Source organism: Excalfactoria chinensis, chromosome 3 (genome assembly GCF_039878825.1).
Source record: "Excalfactoria chinensis isolate bCotChi1 chromosome 3, bCotChi1.hap2, whole genome shotgun sequence".
Taxonomy (NCBI): domain Eukaryota; kingdom Metazoa; phylum Chordata; class Aves; order Galliformes; family Phasianidae; genus Excalfactoria; species Excalfactoria chinensis.
In genome coordinates this window covers 100735305-100760135 of record NC_092827.1, presented here as the reverse complement: position 1 = coordinate 100760135, position 24831 = coordinate 100735305, and the positions used below count along the sequence as shown (strand labels likewise).

General features: G+C 56.4%; 2 protein-coding genes across 8 annotated transcripts; both read left to right on the top strand.

Annotated features, from left to right (window-relative positions):
- On the top strand, window positions 1-20762 carry KLC4 (kinesin light chain 4). Of its 7 annotated transcripts, none has more exons than XM_072331368.1 (16): window positions 1-132; window positions 9176-9442; window positions 9607-9837; window positions 10155-10233; window positions 10320-10545; window positions 10844-10931; window positions 11325-11426; window positions 11749-11922; window positions 12077-12176; window positions 12661-12713; window positions 13408-13475; window positions 13557-13665; window positions 14352-14474; window positions 19998-20122; window positions 20210-20267; window positions 20340-20762. In XM_072331368.1, the coding sequence occupies exons 2-16, from the start codon at window positions 9194-9196 to the stop codon at window positions 20427-20429; spliced, it is 1875 nt and encodes a 624-aa protein (XP_072187469.1). In that variant the 5' UTR covers window positions 1-132; window positions 9176-9193; the 3' UTR covers window positions 20430-20762. The 7 variants fall into 7 exon arrangements, with proteins under 7 accessions (XP_072187469.1, XP_072187467.1, XP_072187472.1 ...); XM_072331366.1 differs by having other exon boundaries at window positions 14352-14501; XM_072331367.1 differs by lacking the exon at window positions 1-132 and adding an exon at window positions 835-1381 and having other exon boundaries at window positions 14352-14501.
- Window positions 20763-20981: 219 nt separating this feature from the next.
- LOC140249969 (heme-binding protein 1-like) lies at window positions 20982-24701 on the top strand. The gene is made up of 5 exons (XM_072332264.1): window positions 20982-21172; window positions 21267-21352; window positions 23521-23662; window positions 23776-23959; window positions 24038-24701. Exons 1-5 carry the CDS (start codon window positions 21013-21015, stop codon window positions 24210-24212), a joined length of 747 nt encoding a protein of 248 aa, XP_072188365.1. The 5' UTR covers window positions 20982-21012; the 3' UTR covers window positions 24213-24701.
- Window positions 24702-24831: the final 130 nt, after the last annotated feature.

Here is a 24831-nt window from a genome sequence, read left to right as displayed (position 1 = left end):
GGCCGAGCCCGCCGGTGGCGGCCATGTTGTGCTTAAAGGGGCTGTGCTCCCGGGGGGAGGAGAGCGGCGGGCCGGCCCTGCTCTCGGGCCCCGCCTCCCCGCCCCGCACCCGCAGCGCCCTGCGCCGAGCAGGTAGGTCGTGGGGCAGCGCTGCGGGCCGGACTGCGGTCCCGGGCTCGGTGCTTTGCCGCTCGTGGCGGGGGGCGGTGCGGCCCGGTGCGGGCTCGCCGTGAGGCGGTCCGGCCGGGCGCTGGCGGCTGGGCCGGGAGTCCCGGGGCGAGCCGAGGGCGGCGGTGCGGGAGCTGCGGGAGCTGCGGGCCGGGCCCGGCGGGTGGGTGTGACGGGGGTGAGGCCGGCAGCGGAGCGTGGACTTTATCGCCGAGCTGCGCCCTCGGCTCGGGCGGCCCCGCGGGAGGCCTGCACCGGGCCGGCCGCTCTATAATTAGGCCGTGTCCTCACCGCCAGAAATGGCTTTTAGCGGAGGTTAAATAATAACGCGTTTGTGGCCGTGCTGTGTTGTCGCTGTAACTGCGCTGCGCGGTTTGCCCTCTGCAGCCGGGGAACGGGGGGCGGCGGGGTGTCTCGGCGGTGAGAGGGGCCGGCGGCTGGCGTGGCTGTGCGCAGCCCTGCTGGCAGCCCGAGGGTGGGATCCCGCCGCAGCTCCGGCAGCGGCCCCGATGGCTCCGGGATCGTGTGGGGGCTGTGCGCTCCCACGGCAAAAACCCACGGCTGTGCTGCGTGCTGTGTGCTGTGGCATTTGTCATCCCTGTAAAGCAGCCAGAGAATGAGCGCTTCCCGGCAGCGCCTGTCCCGCACTGCGCACTGCTGACACGGTTGGGCTCCCAGCGATCCCGTCCCGTGTCCGCCCTCTTCTGCGGGCACGGCAATAGCACGGGCGGGGAGTTCCCTGCGGCTCCATCAGCCTGGCTTTAGAGGCTGGGATGGGAGCAGCGGTAGTGAGACAGGCGAGGGCAATGCCAGGCGGGGATGCAGAAGCTTCAGTTTAACAAGTGTAAGGTGTAGCTGGAAGTCCTGGCTGTGTGCGTATGTGCGAAATTCAGCCTCTCGTACCTCGATCGGCACTCGGTTTGGTGTCTCAGCTCCCGTGGATCCCTAGAGATGGGAGTGCAGGGCTCGGTGTATGTGGTGCTTTCTGCGCTCGCAGCAGAGCGCCCAACGTAATGCCTCTGGAGCCTGTCTGCATCTCCTCCCCTCCCCCTGCCGCAGTGTGGTTGGCTGCTGAGCGGTGCCTGCGTTCCTGCTAGAACGGAGGGCAGCGCGGCACTCGTCGTTGAGCTGCGCATCGCCGCCGCCTGTGCTTCCCCACCGTACTGGGGCATCCGGGAGTGCCGGCACCGGACAAGCCGCTGCAGGCATCCAGGTACTGCCGCTCTGCGGTGCGGGGTGGGGGCAGATTCCCATCTGGTGACTGAGAAGGGCAGGGTGCCCAGCCGCCCTGTAACAAAGGACCGCTTTGAGCTGCGATTTCGGGGAGGGCAGACGGAAACTTTTCTCCTGGGAAGCTTACGGTTCGGCAGGTAGGCGTAGAGTTGCTCTGCGGTAGCACTGGAGAGGGGTGAAGGGATTTTCCCGGCTTGCTTGTCCCAAGGATATGCAGCGGGCGTGCCTCCTGCTGCCAGACAAAGCCGGAGAACTGATGACGGAGGCAGCTCCCTAGCATACAGCGACGGCTTGCAAACTTTCAGAGCCTTGTTTCCGTGCAAATCTTCCTCCCGCAGATAAAGGGCATACAAAGCCATTCCCGAATAGAGCTGCACCCTGAGCAGGGGGGCAGTTCCTGGTAAATCTCTGGGAGGGACGCAGCTTGGAGGGGGCTGGAGGGGGCTGGGGGATGGTGTTGCGGCACAGTGCTCCGGTCAGGCAGCCGGGAGAAATCTGCACAATGATGAGAGGCGGCAGCAGAGGCTTCCCCTGCATCCTGCCCGGCTGGCAGCTGCTGCTCTCCTGCGGCTTTGCCTCAGCTGCTTCGTGCTAGGGTCTCCTCTAGTGCCCTTGGGCTCTGTTCCCGGTGCCTCCTTGTCCTGCGTGGAGAGGTGGAAAAAACCACTCTGCGAGGAGAAGGGTGGTGTTCAGTGTGTGTGGGTCAAAGATCCAGCCCGCCCAGACGCAGAGTAAATAAACATGGCTGAGCTCTGCTGCAGTTGGCAGAAGCAGAAGGAAGCGCACATTCTCCTCAGCTGTTTCAGAGGAATGCTCAGGTAGGATCAACAGCATTAGCACCAAAGACTTAAATGGGTCTCAGGGGGCACAAGGGACGTATTTCAAGACTTTGACCTTGGCAGAGTTGCTGGATAAAGGCTTGGTTTGCTAGGAAAGAGCCACATAGCTCCAGCTGGTCCGGAGAGCCAGAGGTAAGCAGGATCCTTATTATGCAGGTAAAGCTTTGATTCTGTGGATTTGGCTGCCCTGTTACAGTTTGAGATCTGTTTGTTTCTGGAAATAGCCTAGAGTCAGCTGGTCTCTGCAGCTGTCCCAGGTATGCAGTGGTGAGGGTGTGGGCACTGTGATGCCTGTCAAGGTCCACAGCAGCTCCCAGCTGCCTGCTGGGCCGTCCCTGTGCTCCTGAGGCACATCCAGCACGTGCCCCTCCGATTAGACAGATGCCTGTGGAGGCATCGACTCCTGGGAATTATTCTGCCTGCTTTAATACCACTTCATGCTGTCAGGGCAAGGTAATGGCTCTCGCTCTGTGTTCTGTGCAGCAAGACTCCCAATCAGATTTTGAAGCTAGGGAGAGATGCGTGTCCTGGCTTTGTTCCAGCTGCTTAGCTCTCGTCTCCACTAGCCCGGAAACAGGTTTTAATGGTGTTCCACTGTAGTCTCTAGCACAGCAGATGCGGAGTGGATTTGGTGAGTCGCTGCAGACAAGAGCGAGAGTTTAAAAACAAAGTCTTAGCAGCTGGTCTGGAGCTGCTAGCCCAGTTTTCTGTTAGATCTGATAAAGTCTGCCATTCCTCTGGTTCTAGTGACCCACTGAAAGGGGTGTTTTCCTGGCCAGCTGGGATAATGATCAGCATGAGCTGCTGGAAGGCACAGACTGGTTTTCTGCTATTGTATGGGTCTATTTCTTTCTTTTTATTGTACTGTTGTTGCCTCCAATGTCTGCATTCTGGGATTGCTGAAGAGCAGAAAAAGTAAGCCCTTCTGATCTGGAATGACTGATCTGAAACAAAGCCAACAAGACCAGCATCTCCCTCAGAGCACGTATGGCTTTGGAGTACCTGCTTAAGTAACACAAAATTGCTTACCGTGGTCAACCGTAACAAGCCTCAGTAGCTTTTGATGTATTATTTTCAGGTGTGCTCAGGAGAACAGGAGGGAAAGAGAAGCTTCCAGGTCCTTTCTGAGCTTGGATCACTGTGGCCAAGTGCCCAGAAAGCCAGCTTATCACCACCTCGCCACAGGTTTCAGGAGGGTTAGTGCTTAGGGGAATGAGCATGAAGGGAGGGCCCTTCCACATGAGCTTCAAGCCTGCTTCCCAAGTCCTAGTTAAGTGCCCACGGGGCTCTTGCGGCCTGCTGGTTAGTACAGACTTTCCCAACAGAGGCCTTCTGGCATCTAGAAGAACTCCTGGTGCTTCACACCCGGCTGGAGCTGGCATGTGTCAGCTGCTGCTGAAAGAAGCAGTTCTGGCTCTGGTCCCTCTCCAGGGCGTAGGGAGGGCTGGGCCCTTTCCAGCAGCACAGTCAACTTGTGCTGAGTTACAAATGATTGCAAAGCCTGGGGAAACTGATTGGATGAAGCATTTCTGTGCTCGGAGACTGGTTTTAAAACCCTGTAGGAGGGTGTGTGGATGCTGAAGAGAGTCCTGTGTTTGGGCTGTGGGGGAATATAGGTGAGGGAGCTCTTTCTCCGTTCCTGGTTCTGCTGTTGGATGGGGGTTGCATCGCCTCTCTTGCTGTGTGACACAGAAGCCCTGTCCTCTTACGACCTGGTGAAAGGATGCTTGTGCTACATTCCCTTTCCTTGGGCCCTGGGTCAGCGTCTAGTGCCAGTGCCTGGTCCCTTTGTCCTGGAGTGGAACTTAGCAAAGGGAAATGCAACGAGGAGTTGATCAGATGGAATTTCAGATTAGAATTCTCATCTTTTTTTTTCTTTCTTTAACTCCCTGGATAGTCAAGCTGTATGTTAGGAGACCGAAGAGAGTGTAGGATCTCCATCTTGGGAGATAAACAGTTCTTGTACGTAGCCTTCAGACACCTGATCGGAGTGGGGGGGATGGATCAGTGACCTCAAAACATCCCTTTGAAATGATACAACACCCATCAGACTCTTTAATTAGGGAGGAAGTTGCAACACAGCATTCTGTTCAGTGTACATGAGCTCATCTGTGTGTCATTTTAACTTGTGAGACTGTCTGCAGTGCGGGAAGTGTCTATGCTGGGGTTGGGGGGCAACTTGGGACAGAAGATGGGGTTCTTAAGTACTCCCTTTTAGGACTTGGGGTGGAGAAACTTGTAAGCTGGAGGTAAATGATGGCAGAGCCTCACGCCTGTCTGAGGGGGTAGCATCTCTTGGCTTTGGGATTGCAGCTCAGACATACCTTGGGTTGTTGCTCCCAGCCCCGACTGATCTCCTGCTAGTGTGTTCTTAGTGGTTTGAAGGGAACAAGAGATGTGCCAGGCATTGCTGGCCCTGGTGGCAAGCATCACAGGGCACTGTTCCTGTTTTGCATTGTGTGAACCTCAGCAGGCATGAGCCTTCAGCACTTGTTGCCTAATTTCTGGCTATTTATCCTCTAATTTCTGGCTGTTATTTACAGCTTGTGAGAGCTCTTAATGCTACCCTGAAGCTGATTGCACACCCATCTGTCTCTCCACTTGCAAAACATCCTTCCCTTGTCTTTGTTCCTAAAGCCTTAACACGTGTGTGTGCAGCTGCTTGTAGTTGCGAAGTCCTTGTGTGCTCCATAATGGAGCAACCCTGGAAGTGCTGATTGCTGTACGTGCAGCGTGGCAGCAACTTGTCCCTTCTGCATGGCTCTGCTATGACGGTCCCTGGGGTGGTGACCCTGAGCACAGTGGCTCTCCTGGCAGTGCTGTGGAAGCATGCAAGTTTCCTGGCAGCATCAGCATGCTTTGGTTGTGCAGGGGAAGCCTCGGCAGCTCTGTGCAGCTGGTCATCTTCTCTTGTGGTCTGTTTGTGTTCTGACACTGTGGCATCAAAGAGTGGCGAAAGCTTGTGACACCACCACCTTTGTGATAGTTAAGGCTCGGCACTCTGCTTGCTTTTTACTGCTTTTTACTTTGTTTTTTGGTATCCAAGATATTCCGTCCACGTTTTCATGTTGTAGCTTCATGGACATCCCCCGGTCCTAAAACCTCTTTGTTGTTTAACAGCAGTGAGCTGTCGGAGGACCAAAAGCAGGAAGAAAAAACCCCAACCAGAACCTTCAGAGTAGCTGTCAGCAGGTCAGCCCTACCTGCTGTGCTGGGTAGCAAAAGCACATCCCACAGCACAAGACTGGGATAGCTATTGTGAAAAGAAGCCTTCAGTCATCCATTTCAATTTCTAAAATGCTGCCGTGGATCTTTATCTCCCAAACTTGCTCGCTTGTTCTTGCTGTGAATCAGTCTTATTCTTTTCCACAGGAAGCTGTTCTGCAGAACCCAGTCATTTTCCTGCAATTACCCTATTTGTAGATCGCTGTCTCTTACAGAAGAGTTTGCTGCTAAAATCTGTGCTCGCTTCTCTACAGAAAGCCCTGGCAGGCCATCTGCAGCTTGAAGGAAGCTGCACTTATTGTCCTGACAGCATCGCTTGTGCAAGCTGTGACAGTACCCTGCCTCTCACTCACACTTGCTCTGGGAACATGTAGAGAGTCAGTGAGGTGAAAGGAATTTGCTGAGGCGTGCACAGAGGTAATGCCCACCCAGAGTCTGTCTCTGTTGTACTTGACCCCTGATCTCCCTGCTCCTGATGTTGTTGCTCCATGTAGCCTCCTAGCATTAGGCATCAGGATGTAATTGTTCGGATCTGCTTGGACCCATTTAGTCTGGCATCCTCGTCTCTGTGGCAGCAGTAGTGGGTTTGAGATACAAGCAGGGAAGTTTCCAGCTCTTTCCTCTTTAAGCTCTTGCATGTGGGAGTGCTTTTTGGAGGCAGTGGGCTGGTGAAACTGCTGATGCTTAGTGCTTCCCCGGTGCTGCACTTGCATGCAGGAAGAAGGTTTGTGCCTAGGAGGATGTGACAGCTGGTGGATTCCCAGCTGGTCGCTGCGGCTGCCACAAAGCTCGGTGCACGCATGTTCCTTCCCTGCCTTCCTGCGGCACTCCTCCAAATGGGAGCAGTGGCAGGGAGGGGAGGCCAGTCCCAGCAGCTCTCCTTAAGTAGGGAAGACAATGCCAAGTAGAGCGGAAACGTGCTGGTGGAGGCCTGAGCTGCAGCGCCCCCTGAGCTGTGGGGAAGGCAGAAGGAGGATCCAGGAGCTGGGTTCTCCAGCTCCCCGGGAACTTGCTGGAAAAGCTTGCTTTCTCTGTCTGGTACTCCTCCTTCCAAAGGCAAATGCTGGTGTATCCTCTTCTCTCTGCAGGAGCCTCCAAGAGCGTTTTCATCCTGCATAAAGGACACTGCATGCTCTTTACTGAATGTGTGGGAGTAGGAAGAGTGCTTATACGGCAGCCTCAGCCTGCCTGACCTTGGCGTCGGTTGCCATAGAGTGTGTTTCCTCTCTGAGGGCTATGCATATTGTGTGGACCCACCAGCCCTCTGGAGAGTGAGAAATAAGGCTCTGTAGGGAGGAATCCACACTTCAGAGGGATAAGAAGTCATCTTCCACCACTGTTTGTGGGTTTCCTTTCCTGCACAAAAGGTAGCGGTATTTAAGTGGCTTCCTTACAGCTCTCTCTTGTTGGTATTTGGTAGCATGCAGCCCCAGAGCAGTTCTCAGGTCTCGCACCTCCCAGGCAGTCCACTCTCCACCCTGGAAGGCTGGAGTTGAATGCTAAGTGTGTTGTACCTAACAGGGCTGTGCTTCTGAGGCATCAGCTTCAAGGAGAAAGTCAGGGTCTGCGGAGGTGCTCACAGTCAGTGACTGAGGAACTGACTGTGGTTTGCCTTGAGGATCTGTAGTTCTGGGGTAGAAGTCTGTTGGTCCTGGGGACTGTGGAATGCTCTAACTTTTTTCTTCTGGAAGGACTGAAGAAACAGGATGTTGCTGAAATAGAGACTGGTGTTTTAACACACAGCTCAGCAGTTTCTCACCTGATTAATTCCACTGTGTGAAGAACTACTAATGAGGCTGATTTCTTATGGATCTGGGTCTTGTCTCACTGTTATCTAGCAAGGTGCAAGCTCTAGTGGCTTTCTGTCCTGGTCCATAACAAATACCTCTCCCCAGTGCTGAGCTATTGTGCTCCATAAAGGTGGTGGCAAGAGCTCAGACCCTCCGTAAAGGGATGCAGCAGTGCTTCCTGGAAACTGTCAGCATTTCTGGCTGACCCAGTACACAGGGACAGATGAATCACTCAATCACTCCACCAGATGTCTTATGAAAAAGCAGGAAAGAACATAACTAACTGTATTTTGGGTTAGATGGGATTATCCAGGAATAGGCAGCTGAGCAATTTGGAAATCAGCATCTAGGTGGTGGTCAGTCCTCAGCGGGCTTATTGGCAATAGTCTGTGCCCAGTGTCTTAGAGAGATACTTCAGGCCATTTTTACCATTTAGTCTTCTCAAAAACAGACTGGGAAATATAGTGTTCCAGATGAGACTTATCAATATAAGATGGAGAATCAACAGGGTAACTGCACATGGAGCATGGCAGGCCTTCTAAGGGGAAGGATACAGTGAGATACGGTGCAGGGTTGGTGCCGATGCTGGATAATGAAGCAAAAGGCAAGACAGTGTTGTGACTATGGGACTGGGTGGGGAGGTACTCAGCTTTTGTTTAAGGTAAGAATGATCTGCAAGAACCATAGTGTTTCTGCCATGCCAAGGTTTGCTAAGGTCTCTGCCGGGTGTTGGGAGTTTGCACTTCTGCAGGGATACGCGTGACTGGAATAAGAGTCAGAGAGGAGAGTTCAACCTATAAAGCAGCCTGAGGAACTTATGAGGAGTGCTGAGGAGGAGACTGAGCCCCTCTATTGCTCAGGGCAGAGACACTAGCAGCTGAGCTGGGGGATCCTCCTGAGCCTCCAGGGCACAGCGTGCAGCTGGGGAGGAGAGGAGCCCTGCCAAGAAGAAAAGTGCTGCTCTCCCTCTTGCTCTGCCTGGGGCAGCATTACTGCTCACTCCATTAAACCTAGGCACCCTAGAGCTCAAATAGCACAGGACAAAGACACTTGATGCCCTTGTGCAAGGGTGGTAGCTTGGTACTTTTCTGCTGTGCATCAGGGAAGAATGGGAAAAAGAGAAAGAGTAGAGACTTGTGCCAACCTGAGGTGTCCTTGGGCTGGCAGCAGGGTGAAGAAGCCTAGAAGAGCCGTTTCTGTTTGAAGCTGACAGCCACATAAGGATTACAGTGGTGGAAGTATAGCAATTCCTGTATGTAAGCTTTCCCATAAAGATGGGATTCGATTAATGCCAGTGGTGTTAAGTCCCTTACTGCTGCTAGGGCCATTCTGTGCCTGACCTGAGATTTTCAGGGCATATTCTTTTTGTCAGGGAATTTTTGCTGGCCTGGTAAAGCTATCGGTGCCTCCCTGCTCGAGGGATGATCTTCCAGGAGATTTGTCATTAAGGAAGCAGAAAGCCTCGAGCTGGCATCCCTCTGCTTTCTATTCCCTTTCTTCCACAGTCAGAAGAGGTGTTGAGCTCTGACAGCCTCCTTGCATTGGTGGTTTGTGGGTAGGAGGTGCACACATTTGCAGTCCCAGCTGTCGACTACAAATCTCTGCTTCCAAATGGAAACCAAGTCAGCTCTCCTTGCTGCTGGGAGAGTGGAGGTGTTGGAGGTCAGCTCTGATTTGAGATTTTTTGTCTCCTGTCTGCGTGTGTCACCTGCACTGGCTGCAAGTGCTCAGTGTCACAGAAGGGGAGATTCATACCCTGTTTACTGCTTGCTGCCAAAGGGAGAAAGAAGGGAAGGCAAAGTGAAAAGGTTTAGTGTGGGCAGCCAGTTGCCTCCTGAAGGAGGCTGTGATACTTGTCTGGTTATAGCTCTTTGAAACAACAGTGAGGTCCTCAAGTTTTGGTGCTGTTTCTCTCTGTAGGGCTCCAGGACCAGGACTATGTCCACCATGGTGTACCCAAGGGAGGAGAAACTGGACAAACTGAGTCAAGAGGAGATAATTTCCAACACCAAGCTGGTGATGCAGGGGCTGGAGGCTCTCAAGAATGAACATAACTCCATCCTGCACAGCTTGCTGGAGACCATCAAGTGTCTGAAGAAGGATGAAGAAGCCAACCTTGTGCATGAGAAATCCAACCTGCTTCGCAAGTCAGTGGAGATGATTGAACTGGGTCTTGGAGAAGCTCAGGTGAGGGTGACAAGTGCCATCCTGGGACTGACAGGGGGAGGCAAGTATGTGGCTGTTACCAGTAAGCTGCAGGGGTTGCACTGGGCTGAGGGTGGTCCCCAATCATGCGCGAGGGAGATAAAAGGTTATTGTCAATACTGATTATGACTGGGACTCTTGACAAGGTGATGATGGCACTGTCCAACCATCTGAATGCGGTGGAGTCAGAGAAGCAGAAGCTGCGTGCTCAGGTACGGAGACTGTGCCAGGAGAACCAGTGGCTGCGTGACGAGCTTGCCAACACCCAGCAGAAGCTGCAGCGCAGTGAACAAACTGTGGCTCAGCTGGAGGAGGAGAAGAAACACCTTGAGTTCATGAACCAGCTGAAGAAATATGACGAGGATGTTTCTCCTTCGGTAAGCCCTTGTCCTGTCAAGATGCAGCCTTTTTTTTGGGGGGCAGGGCGGGGGGGTTGGACCAGCAGGATTGCCTGAGTGCAACAGCCTTGTTCTGAATGTTGCTCCTTCCCAGCTACAGTGCACAGCAGTGCTTGTAACTGAAGGAAGTCTGCCCAGGGCAGGGATATGGTGGGGGGAAACTTGGTTTTGTTGGGTGGGAAGAGGGTGGTAGCAGGGATGACCAAGAAGCTGAGGGTATTGGTAGCAGCTGAGTCAGTCCAAACTGCTGTTGTCTTTTCTGAGAATGAACAGCATTGTGATTCCTATTCTCTCAGGAGGAGAAGGAAGGTGATGCCACCAAGGACTCCCTGGATGATCTGTTTCCAAATGAGGAGGAGGAACATGGTCCTGGATGTGAGTGCTTGCTTATGCTTAGTTACTGCCTGTGTCTGTTCAAACCTGCTGTGCCAAATGTGCCCTGGTGTATTCTGTGCCTGCAGTGCCCCACCAACATAGCAGTGCAGTAGCAGCTGCCCAGCAAGGAGGCTATGAGATTCCTGCACGCTTGCGCACCCTCCACAACCTTGTCATCCAGTATGCTTCACAAGGACGCTACGAGGTGGCTGTGCCACTCTGCAAGCAGGCACTGGAGGACCTGGAGAAGACATCAGGCCATGATCACCCTGATGTGGCCACCATGCTCAACATCCTGGCACTAGTGTACAGGTGAGGATAGGGGAGGACAGGACTGGGCCAGAAAGGCTATCTTCCTCTTCAGTTGATGAGGTTAACACATTCTGGTGACAAGGAGTTCTCCCAGCTTCCAGAAATCTGTCTTTCAAAAAAGGTTTTGGCATAGATGAAGTATTTGGGCCACCAAACTCCCCAGTAAAACTACACTGAGGAAGGGGGAAAAGAGCTGCTGGAAACTGATCTTTGTGGAGGGAGGAGTGTTGCTTATAGTTCTGCTTGCCACAGACTGTGGTGTCCAAACCCCAGGTAACTAATTGGCTTTGCACTGCAGAGATCAGAATAAATACAAGGAGGCAGCACACCTCTTGAATGATGCCCTCTCCATCCGTGAGAAGACCCTGGGTAAAGATCACCCAGCAGTGAGTATCTGCCTTCTCTTTTAGTCACTTCTCTTGACCTGTACATGCCACTGGGGCTAGTACAGTGCCCCTTTCCCTTGTGACTTGGCTGTAGCCTGGCCCCTTGGTGCTGGGCTACCACAGATAGCAGTGTGCCCTGTGACGGCTGGGGTGCTGTTTATGTGGTATTATGGGACATTGTGTTGCTATATCATATTTTCTGCTGTCTTGTTCAGTATGGCATCTCCTGGATTCTGTTATGTAGGCAAGATAACTTTCTGCCTCTGGACTTCTTTGTCTCCAGAAGCATCTGTACTGCAGGGGTGAAAGAATGGGACTGTTACTGCTGCTTGCTCCCCAGGTTGGTCCCACTGAATTCAGCTTTGTTTCACAGAGAAGCTTATGTCTATGCAGGTGGCTGCAACTTTGAACAATCTGGCTGTTCTCTATGGCAAGAGAGGGAAGTACAAAGAAGCAGAGCCACTTTGTAAGCGAGCCCTGGAGATCCGTGAGAAGGTACTTGTCTCTCATGCTCTCCTTCTTTCCAGCTCAGCCTTATGGCTTGATCTCCCTACCTTACTGCACCTGGAAGATTTAGGACCCACCTAGTCTCTTCAGCTGCTGATTGTGCCACCACCTTTCTTATCTCTCCAGTGTTTGCAGTGTTTAGAAAGGCCTGATGGGAGGTGGGAGCTAGAATTTCTCCACTTAACCTTTGTAGTCCTTAGCTCCTGACTGACAAAAGCATGCCCTCTGGGTTGGGCTGGGGCTGCTTGAATGTCCCCCAGATGTTCACTGCGATTTAAGTATTGTTGTTTTGTGAATTCTCTGTATCCAGGTCCTAGGCAAAGACCATCCTGATGTGGCCAAGCAACTGAACAATCTGGCCCTGCTGTGCCAGAACCAAGGCAAATATGAGGAGGTGGAGTATTATTACTGCAGGGCCCTGGAGATCTATGAGAGCTGCCTGGGTCCTGATGATCCCAATGTAGCCAAGACCAAGAACAACCTGGTGAGATGCTGGGAAGAAGCCGTGTGGGGTTGGGTGGTGGTACAGTAGTAGGCACACTGCCTGGTGTCTGGAGGAAACAGGGAGATAGCTGTGAGAAGTGGGGAGGGTTAATCTGTGTTGACCAGTGGGATTAGAGCTGTTTTCTTGGTTGCAGGCCTCCTGTTACTTGAAGCAAGGCAAATACAAAGATGCAGAGGTGCTGTACAAGGAGATCCTTACCCGTGCTCACGTGAAGGAGTTTGGCTCTGTGGATGGTTTGTACACAAGCTACTGGGGCAAGAGTGAACAGTTTGTTCTTCCCCCACCCCTTGGTAGAGGGATGGGGTACCTTGCAGAGCCTTTGTTTTTGGGCAGGCCTAAAAACACTGTCATTCCAGTTTGTTATGCTGCTCTACATTTCTCAGGAGTCCTAGTGAGCTGTAGCTTTCAGTCTGCTAGGTTGGCAAGCAGTTGTGGCTTAAAGGGGGAGAAGAGCATAGTGCCTCTAAGGCGTGAATTGAAGTTTCTCCTGTAGTTCTGGCACAGGTAGGGGGAGAACTTGCTCCCTCTTTCCTATGCTCTGCCCTTGCAATGTCAGTTGCCTTTGTTGGGGCTCTAGCTAGTGACTGGAAACCCTGTGATGAGCTGCTGGCTTCAGAGATGGTGCTGGGCTGTACAGAAAGCAGAGCAGTAGTGGAAGTGGCAGAGTAACAAAGATAAAGTGGTGAGTAGAACTGTCTCTCATTTTTCCCCATGCAGATGAACACAAACCAATCTGGATGCATGCAGAGGAGAGAGAGGAGATGAGCAAGGTGAGTCAGAGCTCAGGGTGCAGCCTGTCGACATCAGCAAGAGACCCAGTAGGGGAAGGAGATTCTGGGATTTCGATCCCCTTGTATCACAACCAGTTTCTCCTTTCTGCAGTCTGAAGAGCTGCTGTGGCAACTGATAAATGACAGGAATGGTGTGTAGAATGGGAGAAGTATGATCATTCCTTGGGGCAGTGAGGAATGGAGGCCCATCAGAGGACCTGATGTTTTCCTTGAAGTGGGGATTTATTCGGTACCTCAGCCTCTCTTTGCTTTAGTGAAACCTCTAAGGCAAGCACACAATGGAAGGGTGGTGGATGGCAGAGTTGTGCTGCAGGGTTTTGGTGCCTTGTTCCAAAGAGCTGCCAGTACCCAGAGTGTATCTTGAGGCTGCATGGGAAAGAAATGGGTTGAGAGGAGATTACTGTTGTCACCTTGCTTAGCAAGTGGGACCAAACCTTATGGAAAAGAGCTCCAGACAGGTTTCTAGCTGTTCAGTGTCTTAGCTGGCTTCTGAATGAGAGCGGAATGGAGTTGTTCTTGCCTTGGATTTGGCTGAGAGACAGGGAAGCTGTTGCTCCTGTTTCCTGAGCTCTGCTTTTTGCAGCCTTGAGCCTGACCCTGGTGCCCGGTGTGAGAGCATGGGCCAGGGAATGGCACTAGGCATGGGGTTAACAGCTGCCTTTTCACCCAATAGAGCAAGCACAGAGACAGTGCTCCCTATGCTGAGTATGGTGGCTGGTACAAGGCCTGCAAGGTTAGCAGGTAAGAGTGGTTTGTGGGTAGCTCTAGGCAGTGGGTGAGGTGTCCCCAGGGCTCCCACTCACCTGCTGCTTGTTGCCACAGCCCGACTGTGAACACCACTCTGAGGAACCTGGGTGCGTTGTACCGGCGCCAGGGCAAGCTTGAGGCGGCGGAGACCTTGGAGGAGTGTGCGGTTCGCTCTCGGCGGCAGGTAGCCCCAGAGGGACCTTCACTGGTGGGTGGGGGGATGCTGTGGGACTCAGGGTAGCAGGTTGTGACATTGCCATGGGTGGTGAGGGATTGTGCTGTGCCTTGCAGTCTTTTCTGTCTGTCATTTGCATTCCTGTTAACACTGGAGCAGTTCAGTGATTGGGGTTCCATTTGTGCAGGGGGATATGCATGTGTTTGCATACGTGGGATTGCACTGGTGTGTGCATATGTAGATGGAACGCCTGTTGGGGTCTAGAAATCCTACAGCTATGTTAGGGTTTCTAACCTATGTTAGGATCCAAGCTTTGTCAGCTGAGAGGAGTCTGCACTTGGTGGGGTGCGTTATTCCTACTAATTTGTCCAGGAATTACAGTTCCTGCACTAGGAAATCCCTGGTGTAAATAGCCAGCATGAAGAGTGAAGGACAGCAAAAACCCTCACACATCAAAATGTGAAAGGGGGGGAGGGGAAGCTGTCAGCTTTTTGGGGCAGCAAGCTCTTGTCACTCAGGGTGGCTTATAGCTTGTAAGGCATTCCCTGAACAAAGGCTACTAAATTCAGGATGCTCTTCTTCTTTGGAAGAGTTTTGTCTATGATGGGACAATAACCAAGCGAGGGAGAAGGACTAGGCAGATAATAGCATTGAAGAGCAAAGTCTGGTGCTTCCTTATTCCTTTCTACTTGCAGGGCATCGACCCAATCAACCAGACGAAGGTGGTGGAGATCCTGAAGGAGGGTGATGGCACAGAGAGACGTCGGAGCCTGGGTGGCAGCGTCAAGTACGAGAATGCCACAGACGGTAGCGAGGAAGTGAGTATGGGCGTGGAATGGAGTGGGGTAAGTACAAGACACCATCAAGAATGGCCTCAGCTGGCTGCTGGAGGGATGGGACAGCCTGGTTCAGGGCTGTCCCCGCGTGGCCTGTCGTGGCATCCTTGTCTGCCTCCATTTGTTCCCTGCACTCTTCCTTCTCCTCTTTCTTGGCATGAGCCAATCAGCCCACAAAGGTGTGTGTCTGGGCCTGGCTTGTCACGTACAGGCCAGACACTCTGAAAAGTTCTCCCTCCCAGAGGGCTTCCAGTTCCTGGCAGTGCACAGCATGAGCTGTCCTGGCCTGCTCTTAATCTTAGCCTTGGCGACCTTATTAACACCTCTCCTTGCTGCTCTCCTCTTAAGGCTGTGGCTAACTGTCAGCCCCATCTTAGACCCCCACAGCCTCTGAGCAACTTGCCTTTCTGTCCTGCAGCGCGCCACAGGTGATGCTGGGTCTGGGGAGGGGTGTGTGTGTGTGTGTGTGTGTGTGTGCGCGTGTGTTTGGTGGGGCTGTGTCTGCAATGTAAGGAAATAGTCCACAGCTGACACCTTTACTGTCCTCTTGTGGTCTCGTGCCCCTCTGTGGGCTCTGGCCAAGTACAGGTTGGAAAAGGCATTTTTTCTTGGGATGCCTAGCTAGGCTGACTGGCTGTGGCAAAAGAGGCTGCTGTTAGCTGAGGCTTGTACAGGGTGACCCTGAGCCTACTGTGCTTGCCCTGAGACTGAAGGGCACTGCGGTCACCAGTACTGAGTTTGCAGGAAGGTAGCGATCCAGGTCTGGGGCAGGTGGTTTCTGCAAGGAGGAGGATGGAAAAGAGGCAACAAGTGAGCATGGTGCTGGTGGATGCTTGGCTTGAGGGCTGCTGGAGCTGTTGATGCTTACCATTCTTCCTGCAGACTCAGGCTGAGAGTATAGTGTAGCTGGCACCAAGGGCTGCTTGCAGCCTGGCATAAATGATGCACTGAGCATGAATCCTCTACTCCCCCTCACATCTGCTGTCACTAACCCTTCCCCACGTGGCCATCCTCACCCGCATGATCTGTTCCCCTTCTTCCTTCCTCTTCCCTGTTGCCATGACAGCCCCTCAACATCCAAACCTAAAGCCTGGCTCTCTTGATTGTGGATTGTACCCTGGATGTGGCTGGAGAGGGCCTGGGGAGTTGAGCTTTGAAGGGGCCCAGCAGCTCTTCCAGATGCAAGGCTGTCCTCTGTCTCAGCAGTTCATCTTCAAGGGTGAAGAGGATCTCAGTCATGGCCCTCGCATTCCCTGTCAGTAGAGGGGGTAGAGAGGTGTGGAGGGAGGAGTGCTGCATTACTGGATTAGGATCACCCAGTCCCTTGGTTGGTGATTCTCTGCAGCATCTCCTGACTATGGTTGGCATTGGCTGGCCTCTGAGCTATCAGCCTAAGGCAAGCAGGTAAAGTCACCCTCTCCTGTGGCCTGACTCCACACATGGCCAATTCCCTCTGCCTGGCCAGCACCCTGCAGCTTCCCCCCGAAGAATGCTGGAGAAACAGGCAGCTCCCTCTTCTGTCTGTCACAGCCAGTTGTTCCTTGCACCATTGTGGAGATCTTGGGTGTGCTGCCCCAGGCCCATCTCTATTGCCATCCCTTTAGCTGTCAGCTGCTGCAGGCAGAGCTCTGGGTGCCCCAGGAATGCCAGTGACTGTACCCTGCTGCCCGGGGAAGCATCTCAGGGCCTGGCCTGGCTACTTGTGGCCTAGTAAAAGTATGAGCTAGCTGATTTAGCCTTACCACCCTCCCCTCCCATCCAAAAGTGGCCCATGGTCACTGCATGCAGCCTGGGACCTGACCCATCAGCTCCCTGGCCTACCTGCAACCTCATGGGCTTGTAAACTGTGTCTTTCTCCTTTCTGTGCACTAGGCTTAAATGCCTCCCGAGACTCCCTCTTTCCCCTCCACCGCAATCAATTACCTGGATGTTTGTGTTGTATCTTCCAACTTTATCCTCCACACCATCCCTCCTTCCTCGGCGAGAACTCCACGCCAGTCCCCCAACCCTCCCGGCGCGTGAGGGCACCACAGCACCTGCAGAGGAGTGCCTGGGGCCTCGTTCCAGTCCCGTGGCCAGCAAGAGCAGGAGGAATCATCACCTGGTCAGGGTGATGGGTCACCATCCCCTTGTGTGCCCTCATCTCCCAGCCTGCCCTTGCACAGCCCTGGGGACCAAGCCTGCAGGGGATTGTCTTCAGGTGTACTGACTCTGCTATCATTAGACATCCTGAACCATCGTAGCTTGTTCTCTCCATCTCTGCAGAGGCCAGGATGGAGGTGTGAAGATGGGAGGGCTGTTTAGGGACACAGAGGCCTGGCCTTGGCAGGACTGTTGTGTACCCAGTTACTTTCTTCCCTGTAAGCATAGCTGATGTTAGTGCCATGTAGTGAACCTGCGCTGACCACCAGTGAGTTGGGCTCTACCTGCAGCACAGGACAGCCTCCATGTTGCACTCCTCCTCCCTGCTGAGCTCTGTAACTTAGGGCCAACATGTGGATCTCTGCAGGGCATGGGGATGGAGGGTGGCCCAAAGCTACTGTACATCTGAGCTAGAATTGGAGGGGGTGGATGGCCAAGGGCTGTGCATTGAACAGGGACATGCTAGGGCAAGTGTGCTTAGTTGCCAACTCCTGACCTGGTAGTGTAGCTGAGTTTTTTTGCTTGGTGGCTTTATTGGCTGCCTGTTGCTCTAGAGTCGTTGGATGTGTGTACTGAGAAAAGAAATGAGGGTGAAGCTATCTGCTGTTCCTTGGAGGCAGAGGGAAGAAGGGTGGGAGGAGAGCAGAACTCTTCTGCAAGCAGTTAAAGTGGCTGAGATGGAGAACAGGCTGGTTTGAAGCAGAGCAGGCGAGAGAAAAAGGAGGTGCAGAGAAAGGTGTGAGAAAGGGAAGAGCTGGGGCTTGGGGTGTTCCAAGTGTGAGCGGGAGGTAAGCTGGCTGAAGGGGGTTTTCTGCAGGAGATAAGAATGGGCCACACTGCTCAGGGAGTTCTTGAACACAGGGCATGGCTTATCAGGTGTGGGCCTTGGGGTTGTGACTTGCTGTCCTTCCTCATGTAGAGGGCAGGATTGTCACTGTTACTGCCAGGAAGGCAGTGCTGCCCTGGGCTTCTATAGAGGTGGCTCAGTGCCTCTGATAGGACTCCATCAGAGTGCTGTCAGTCCCTGCTGGAGAAGGGGATGTTTTCCTAAGGCCTTGAGCCTCATGCCCTCAGATGCACACCCTCATCCTACCTCCTTTAAGAGTTGAGCCTGGGGAGGTTGCAGGCAGCAGGACAGAGCCCACAGGCCGGCGCAGGATTCCCCATCTCCCTTATTTATTTAACTAGGTAGTTTTTCTCATGCTAGTCATCTGGTAGGCTACAATAATAAATGTGCTTGTGTCTGTCTGGGCCTGGCTTTCCTGTGGTGATGCAGAGGGCTCGGGGCACTTGCATACTGCTCTCCTGGGAGCTGGTGCTTGCTGAAAGGAGATCTTGGGGCTGCAGAACAGGGCTGAGGGCTCTAGGACCATGCCTTCTCTGCCCCTCTCCTACTGCTGCTCCATGCTGCTGGAGCATGGAGAGTCCCCAGAGCAGGGCATGTTCAGGCCTCAGCACCACCTGCCTCTGCTTTGCCTGTCATGGACCTGGTGCTGTAACAACTGTACCTGTGATTAAAGGGAGACAGACGTGAACCGCTGCCCTGTGCTTCTTTCCATGCTTTGTAGGCCAGTGTTGGTCAGCCCTGGGGCGGTGGGGGCAAAATGCTGCTGGATCAGGTGTGGGTGCTCAGTGTCTGTGTGCAGGGGCATGTGCTGCTGTGTGGGCGCATCTCTTCTGGGCTGAGCATCAGAGCAGAAGGACTCTGCTCCCTGCCTCAAACTGGGGTTGCTTCTACCCGTAGCTCTGCAGTCACACGGTAGGGCTGACATGGAGCATCTGGGGTTGGTTCTTCCTCAGCTGCTGTTTTCATTAGCCAGAAAGATACCCCATTGTAGGACACTACGGTGCTGAGCTTTGCATGCTCTTAAACCCTGCCCGAGTCCTGTGCCTGCATGCAACAGACAGGGTGGGAGCATGCAGGGGAGAGTGACTCAGTGCAGAAGCTGCCGCTTGTGCTTTGAGTGCTCTCACCCTCGTGGGTGCAGTGAGGTGGGTGCTGTGCGGTAAACCAAGCGCCTTCCATGTTCTGGGATAAAAATAACCTGCAGAAGAGGGAGTGAGTGGGGAGAGAAAGAAGGCTATTTTTAATCCAGCATGCAGCAGAACTTGGTTCTGGCATTGAGCTGCAGTCCTCGTGCATCCCTGTAGCTGGACAAGTGTGGCTCCTTTCACCACCCCTGACCGCAGAGCTTGCTTGGGTACTGAGCAGCTTCTTGCTGCCCCTGTGCCATAGCTCTGCTCCGCTGCCCCAGCACTGCTCCCTTCTCTACCCCTGCCTGCTGTGCCCTGGCAAAAAGAACAGAGCCTGACACAGCAGTACTGTGCCAGAAGGGTGGTAGCACGGTGCTGGGGCTAGTGGTGGCAGGGCTCTTTTGCTTCCTCCCCATCCCCTTCTTTGGTAGTGCCATGTTCTGATAGATGGCTCTTCCATAACCTGCCTGGGCTGCCTGCTGGAGGAGCTGAATGCTTGCTTTGCTAATGCTGATGCTTCTTTCTGCATTCCTGGTGCGTGGGTGCCTTGCTGCTCCAGCACACAAATCCTAGTTGGAAGCCCTTTGCTTTTTCTTTACCACAAAGGGGCTTGTCAAAGCAAAGGGCTTTGGTAGGTGCCTTACCTCTGCCTTTTTTCTGCCTCCTTGTGCTGGGACAGACAGCCCTTGGGGCCAATAGGACTGGCGGTGAGGAGCACTGCTGTTAGCAGATCCTAAGAGCAAAAGCAGCCCCTCCTCAGCAGCGATGCTGCAACCTTTAAGGAGGTTCCTGGCTGTGCAGGAGAGCTTGGTGGGGGTGGCACAAGGTGGCCTCACACTGGCAGCGTGTGCTTTGTGTGTATGGTGGGAATCCAGATGGGCTGGAGCCTGTCAAGGGCTGAGCACCCAGTAAGGGGCCCCAGCAGCAGACAGAGGAACACGTCCCCTGTGAGGTGGAGCGACCTGCACTGCTCAGCAACTGCAAAGATGAATATTTGAGCCTTGGGGGTTCAAGGAGGGCTGAATGTGTGTGAGTGTGCAGAGCGGTGCTGCCTGACCCGAGTGCACCTGAGACCTGCGAGCTGGGGCAGGATGAGTGCTATGTGGAGAGAGAGAATGGCACTGGTGGAGCCAGGAGGGGAGCTGGGCCTGGTCTCCATGTTGGGAAGAAAGTCTTTGAGGCAAGTGACCCAGCAGCACATCTTGGCCCGACCAAAAGAATCCTTAAGTGTGGGGATCCCCACCAGCATCTGCTCGGACCTCCTGGTAGCTGCCAGCTGAGCCATAGGAGACGGAACAGGGCTGGGGCTGCCGGCAGCCTGGTTCACAACACTAGAGCTTCCTCTGTGCTGCTCAGTCCTCGCCCCCTGGCTTGTGTCTCCGTCTCCAGGACGGCAGCGGTACCCTCCAGCGCAGCAGCTCCCTGGGGAAAATCCGGGATGTGATCCGGAGGAGCAGCGAGATGTTGGTCAAGAAGCTGCAGGGCAACGGGCCCCTGGAGCCCAGGAACACCAGGTAGGGACCGGGACCCGGGTCCTGCCGGGCCGGGGTGCCGCTGCGGGATCGGGCATCAGACAACGCTTCTCCTTTGCTTTCTCGTAGCATGAAGCGAGCCGCCTCGCTAAACTACCTGCACAAGTCTAGCGATGCTTCGTTCGAGGTGAGCGGCGGAGCAGGAGCCGGGGGGGGCCTGGCGCTGGGTGCCCGTGCTGACACACGCCGTGTTTTTCAGGGTACCCAAGGGCTCCGCGCGGAGAGCAGAGGCCTCAGCGCCAGCAGCATGGATCTCTCCTCCCACAGCTCCCTGCTCGCTTCCAACTGAGCGCCCGCGGCAGCTCGCCACAGCTTTGCGCTGCGTGGGGCAGCACCCGGCCCCCTCCCCACCTCCACCGCTCCGTTCTCCTCACCGCGGGCTCTCGGGCCGCCCTCTGCCGCCCCCGCCGCGGCCCGGGGTGCTGCGGGAGCCGCTAGTTAGTTTGGGCCCGCACGCGTGCTCCCGGCCTGAGCGAGCGGGGGCCGGGCGGGCGGGGGGCGTGCAGCCCATCACCGGCTCACGGGCCGCACCCGGAGCGTCGCCACGCACCGCCCACCGCCCGGACCGCCGCGGCGCCCCCGGAGCGCGGGGCCGCCCGCAGCACCGCCCGGCGTCGCCCACCCGGGGGCGCGGCGGGGCGAGGGGTGGGGGGGTGCTGGGGGGGTCACGGCCCCGCCGCGTTCCCGGCTCCCTTCGGCTGCTGTATGTTATTTTATGAAATAAAGCCACGATCCTCCCCGTGCCGCCGGGCGCTCCTTGGGGCGGGGTGTAGCGCGGGGCTCGGGGGCGGGGAGCGATGACGACGGCGGCGATGACAGCGCGGTGACGCCCGGGGGGGGGGCCGTTCCCTTCCGGAGCAGGGCGGAGGGCGATGGCGCGCATCACGCTGGAAGACCTGGACAGGCTGGGCGATGAGGAGGAGGAGGAGGAGGAAGAAGGGGGGGAGGACGAGGAGGATGAGGAGGAGCGGGGCCGGCTGTTCGCACACTGGGAGGCCGTGGCCAGCACGCACCGGGTGAACCTGCCCCGAGGTGAGCGCCGGGGGAACCCGGCCGAGGGGCGGCCCGGCCCGCGGGGTGCCTCCATCCCCGGCCCGCCGCCCCCGCGCTGTGCTTTGCCTTGCAGACATGGCGGGCCCCATCGTCCAGATGAGCCGGCACAGCCAGGCGCGGGAGGCCGTGCCCCACGTCGCCCTGTCGCAGCACGGCAAGGTGAGGCCCCGCCGGGCACGGCGCTCTCCGCCCCGCTTCTCCGCTGCCGCCGCGCCCGCGCCGTCCCGCTGCCGGCGCATGGAGCCGCCGGGTCGATCCGCTGCACCGGGGTCAGCCTGCACGGGCGGCTGCACGCACTGCGCTGCCCGCGGGAGAGGGGAGGGCTGGGCCCGCTCTAAGCCGTGCCGCTTCGGCTCCAGCGCTGCGTGCCACGGCGTGAGACAGACGTGAAACTACGCGAGGGTGTCCGGAGGAAAGCTGCGGAGATGGGAAGGCTCCGCTTGAGGAGCAGTGAGGGCCGTGGGTGCGCTCAGCGCGGAGCAGAGCAGCTGAGGGGAGGCCTGATGGCGGCTGCAGCTCTCGCAGGGAGCGGAGGGCAGCGCGGAGCTCTGCTGTCTGTGACAGCCACAGGGCCCGAGGGAACGGCATGGAGCTGTGTCAGGGGAGGGCAGCTGGGGCTGAGGGAAAGGCTGTGCCCCAGAGGGCGGTGGGCATGGCACAGGGTGCACAGGGCAGTGGGCACGGCCTGATGCCGGAGCTCAGGGAGCGCTGGGACACCGCTCTCAGACACTGGGGCTGGGGGTGCTGTGTGGGACAGAGTTGGGCTCAGTGATCCTGGTGGGTCCCTTCCAGCCTGGGATGTTCCCTGATTCTACAATTGTTTGTCAGACTGAGCATGTTCTCTGTGTCAAAACTGCTGATCCAAACCTGGTGGCTTCTGCCTGAAGATCTCCCGCTCTTGCTAAGTTGCTCACCTCCTCTAATCTCTTGCACAAAAAAAGGTGCTTTGAGAAATAACTGCAAAGAAGTGCTCGTCAGACTGGTTCTTGTGTCTCTGCAAGCTTGATTGGGCTCGCTACCAAGAAGATATCTGTCAGTTGTCCTCTAGATGAGGAGAGCTTAACCAGTTTCTTCTGGGCTGAGGTCCAGCAGTGCTGCCTGTGGAACACGTCTCAGCATGTGGGTTGTGCAGCCCTGAGCCGGGCTGCTCCGCGCTCCCTCTTTCCTGCTCTTCTGGGTCTCAGGGCTTAATCTGGGCTCTTCTGTACCTCCCCCATCACGGGCAGGATTGCAGCCCGGCACTCCGTGGTGCCTGAAGACCTTCTGTTGCCAGTGGCACCTCCGTTGTGATTGAAGAGGATTCTTGGAGTTCAGCTCTGGGGCTGGGCGAGATGAGAGCCTCCTCCTGGCACTCAAGCTCGGGCCCTTGTGGACACGTTCCCCAGGCTTGTGCGGGTGGTAGTGCTTGGTGGCTCCTCCTGAGCTTCGTGCCATCCTCTTGGAAGCACCCAAATCACTGCACCGCCTGCAGAGCCTTGCTGACCTCGGCACTGAGCGTCAGAATCCCCACCCCACATGGCAGGGACCTGTTGCCACCAGGTACAGGTGAGGCACGGTCACTCTTTCTCTCGCCCAGGTCTCTATTTGGAGCGGTGGTGGGTCAGCGTAAGGGCCAGGACCCAGCACTGTGCCCTGCTGGATTCTCAGATGCTGTCGCGATGAGAATTACAGACAGTGTTTCATGGGCTTCCTTGTCTGGCAAACGCTGCTGCTCTGCTTTGCTTGGTGGGATGAGGGCAGGCATGGCTCTGTCACTCCCTGCTCCCTTGTCGGGCTTCTCCAGAAAAGCGAGCGTCTGTCATGAGCTTGTGACCCGTTCCGCAGCAATGTCTGTTCCCTTTGCACCAGCTGCGCTCACGTCTCTTTGTCTTCATGTCTCTCCTTGGTGTGGGAGAAGGATCCAAAAAGGGCTTTGTTCCAACCATCTCAGCCCCTCCTTCCTCCTGCGCTGCTTGTCGTCCCACACGACGCTCCGTGGGAAAGGTGCTGCCCCCCGGGATCCACTCAGCCCTCCTGGAGGCCTTTGGGTGCCTGGAATCAGGAACATCCTTGTGCACAGGCAGGACGGTGATGGCGTGGAGCAGAGTCCTGCGCTCCCTGCTGAGGATGCGCTGCATTCCGTGTGCATGCCAGGAGCCTCCAAGCTTCCCCACTCCGTCCCGTGTCTGTGCTGTCCCTCTCGCTGACTTCTGCCCGCTGGCATTACGTGTCGCTGCCTGAGATGTGTGTGTGACACCAGCTCCCCTCGCCTTCTCCGACCTCCCTTGTCGGCACGGCCCGTCTCCCCGCTTCCCGCTGATGTGCCCTTGTCCTGTGGCCTGTTTCAGTGCGAGGAAGCGGCCTACGAGGAGCGGCAGTACCCAGCTGGGAAGTGGGCCTGTGTCACCAAGGGGGAACCCCTGTATGAGCAGAGCATCTCCCTGAGCTTCATGAAGCTCATGCGCTACATCTGCAAGGAGAACTCTGTAGGTGTGTGCAGGCAGGGCCAGAGGGGACAGCGGGGGGTGGGGGGGCGGGGAGCGGGGTGGGGGGGACCGCGCTGCCAGCCCGGTCACCTCACCGTGCCCACCGCCTCCTGGCAGGTTGCTATCTGGGCATGACCATCCCAGTGCTCAACGAAATCCACCTGACCAAGGAGGGGACCGAGTTGGAGCGCGAGGTGCTCACCGCCTACTACATCCCGGGAGAGTTCCAGCACAACCCTCCCGCCCCCATGGACCCCGAAATCCACATCACCGAGAGGGCGCCGCTCCGGGTGATGGCCAGGTGACCGCGGGGCTCCGTGGGCAGGGGCAGTGCCGGCAGCGAGCCGCCCCGCCGCTGACAGCGCTCCGTTTGCCGCAGGGTGTTCTACGGGATGACCACCGAGGAGACCATCCTGCGGGAGATCGCTCTCTTCTGGGAGCTCCTGGGTTCCACGGACGCCGTGCTGCAGGAAACCTACATCGTGGCGGTCTATGAGAACCCCAGCGTCCCTCAGCGCCGCAACGAGATCTGGTTCATCCGCCGGGCAGAGTGAAGCCCCCGCCGCTGTGCCGCGCTGCGCCCGGCGGGGATGGCAGCTCCGAGCTGGAGGAGGCGGCCACGCGCCCTCACCCACCGCTCACCCGCGCACCGAGCTGGGGCGCCCAGCGGGACACGCCGCACCGGGCGGTGACTGAGGGCTCGCCCGGCCTTCGCTCGTGCCAGCCAGGAGCCGGTGGTGTCCAGGTGCCAAACGGCCGCCTGCGAGGCGCGGGGCTCCGCGTGGGGCTCCGCGGGCGTTGCACGGAGCCGCCGCTGCAGGGACGGGGGGCTCCGGGGGGCAGAGGGCCGGCTGCGGGCGCGGTCGCCCAGCAACCGGGTGGGACGGGTAGCACGGTGCCGGGCGGCGCCTGGAGCAGCGCGCTTCCCCGGGGGAGGCCGGCGGTGCCAACCCAATAAACCCGCTCACACCGCTGCGGCCGTGGGTCCCTTGTGCGGGGAGCGGGGGGGAGCCGCGGAGAGCCTCGCCGGAACCCGCGTTTAGCTTCCACCTTCCACCTGCGGCTGCCCCGACCCCGGCCGCGATCGCAGCGGGTGGGGGCCGCAGGAAGCGGCGGTTTCCCCGCGGCGGCGGCCGGGGCTCGGCGGCCTCGCGGTCACGGGGCACGCGCGTG

What these genes read in the sequence shown, in the direction of transcription:
- KLC4 (XM_072331366.1), top strand. Translation starts at nt 9,194, where the DNA reads ATGTCCACCATGGTGTACCCAAGGGAGGAGAAACTGGACAAACTGAGT. An exon ending in CGGTTCGCTCTCGGCGGCAG is followed by an intron (nt 13,666 to 14,351) that starts GTAGCCCCAGAG and finishes TTCTACTTGCAG; the next exon opens with GGCATCGACCCAATCAACCA. An exon ending in CTAGCGATGCTTCGTTCGAG is followed by an intron (nt 20,268 to 20,339) that starts GTGAGCGGCGGA and finishes CGTGTTTTTCAG; the next exon opens with GGTACCCAAGGGCTCCGCGC.
- LOC140249969 (XM_072332264.1), top strand. Translation starts at nt 21,013, where the DNA reads ATGGCGCGCATCACGCTGGAAGACCTGGACAGGCTGGGCGATGAGGAG. An exon ending in CCCTGTCGCAGCACGGCAAG is followed by an intron (nt 21,353 to 23,520) that starts GTGAGGCCCCGC and finishes GGCCTGTTTCAG; the next exon opens with TGCGAGGAAGCGGCCTACGA. An exon ending in CCGCTCCGGGTGATGGCCAG is followed by an intron (nt 23,960 to 24,037) that starts GTGACCGCGGGG and finishes CGTTTGCCGCAG; the next exon opens with GGTGTTCTACGGGATGACCA.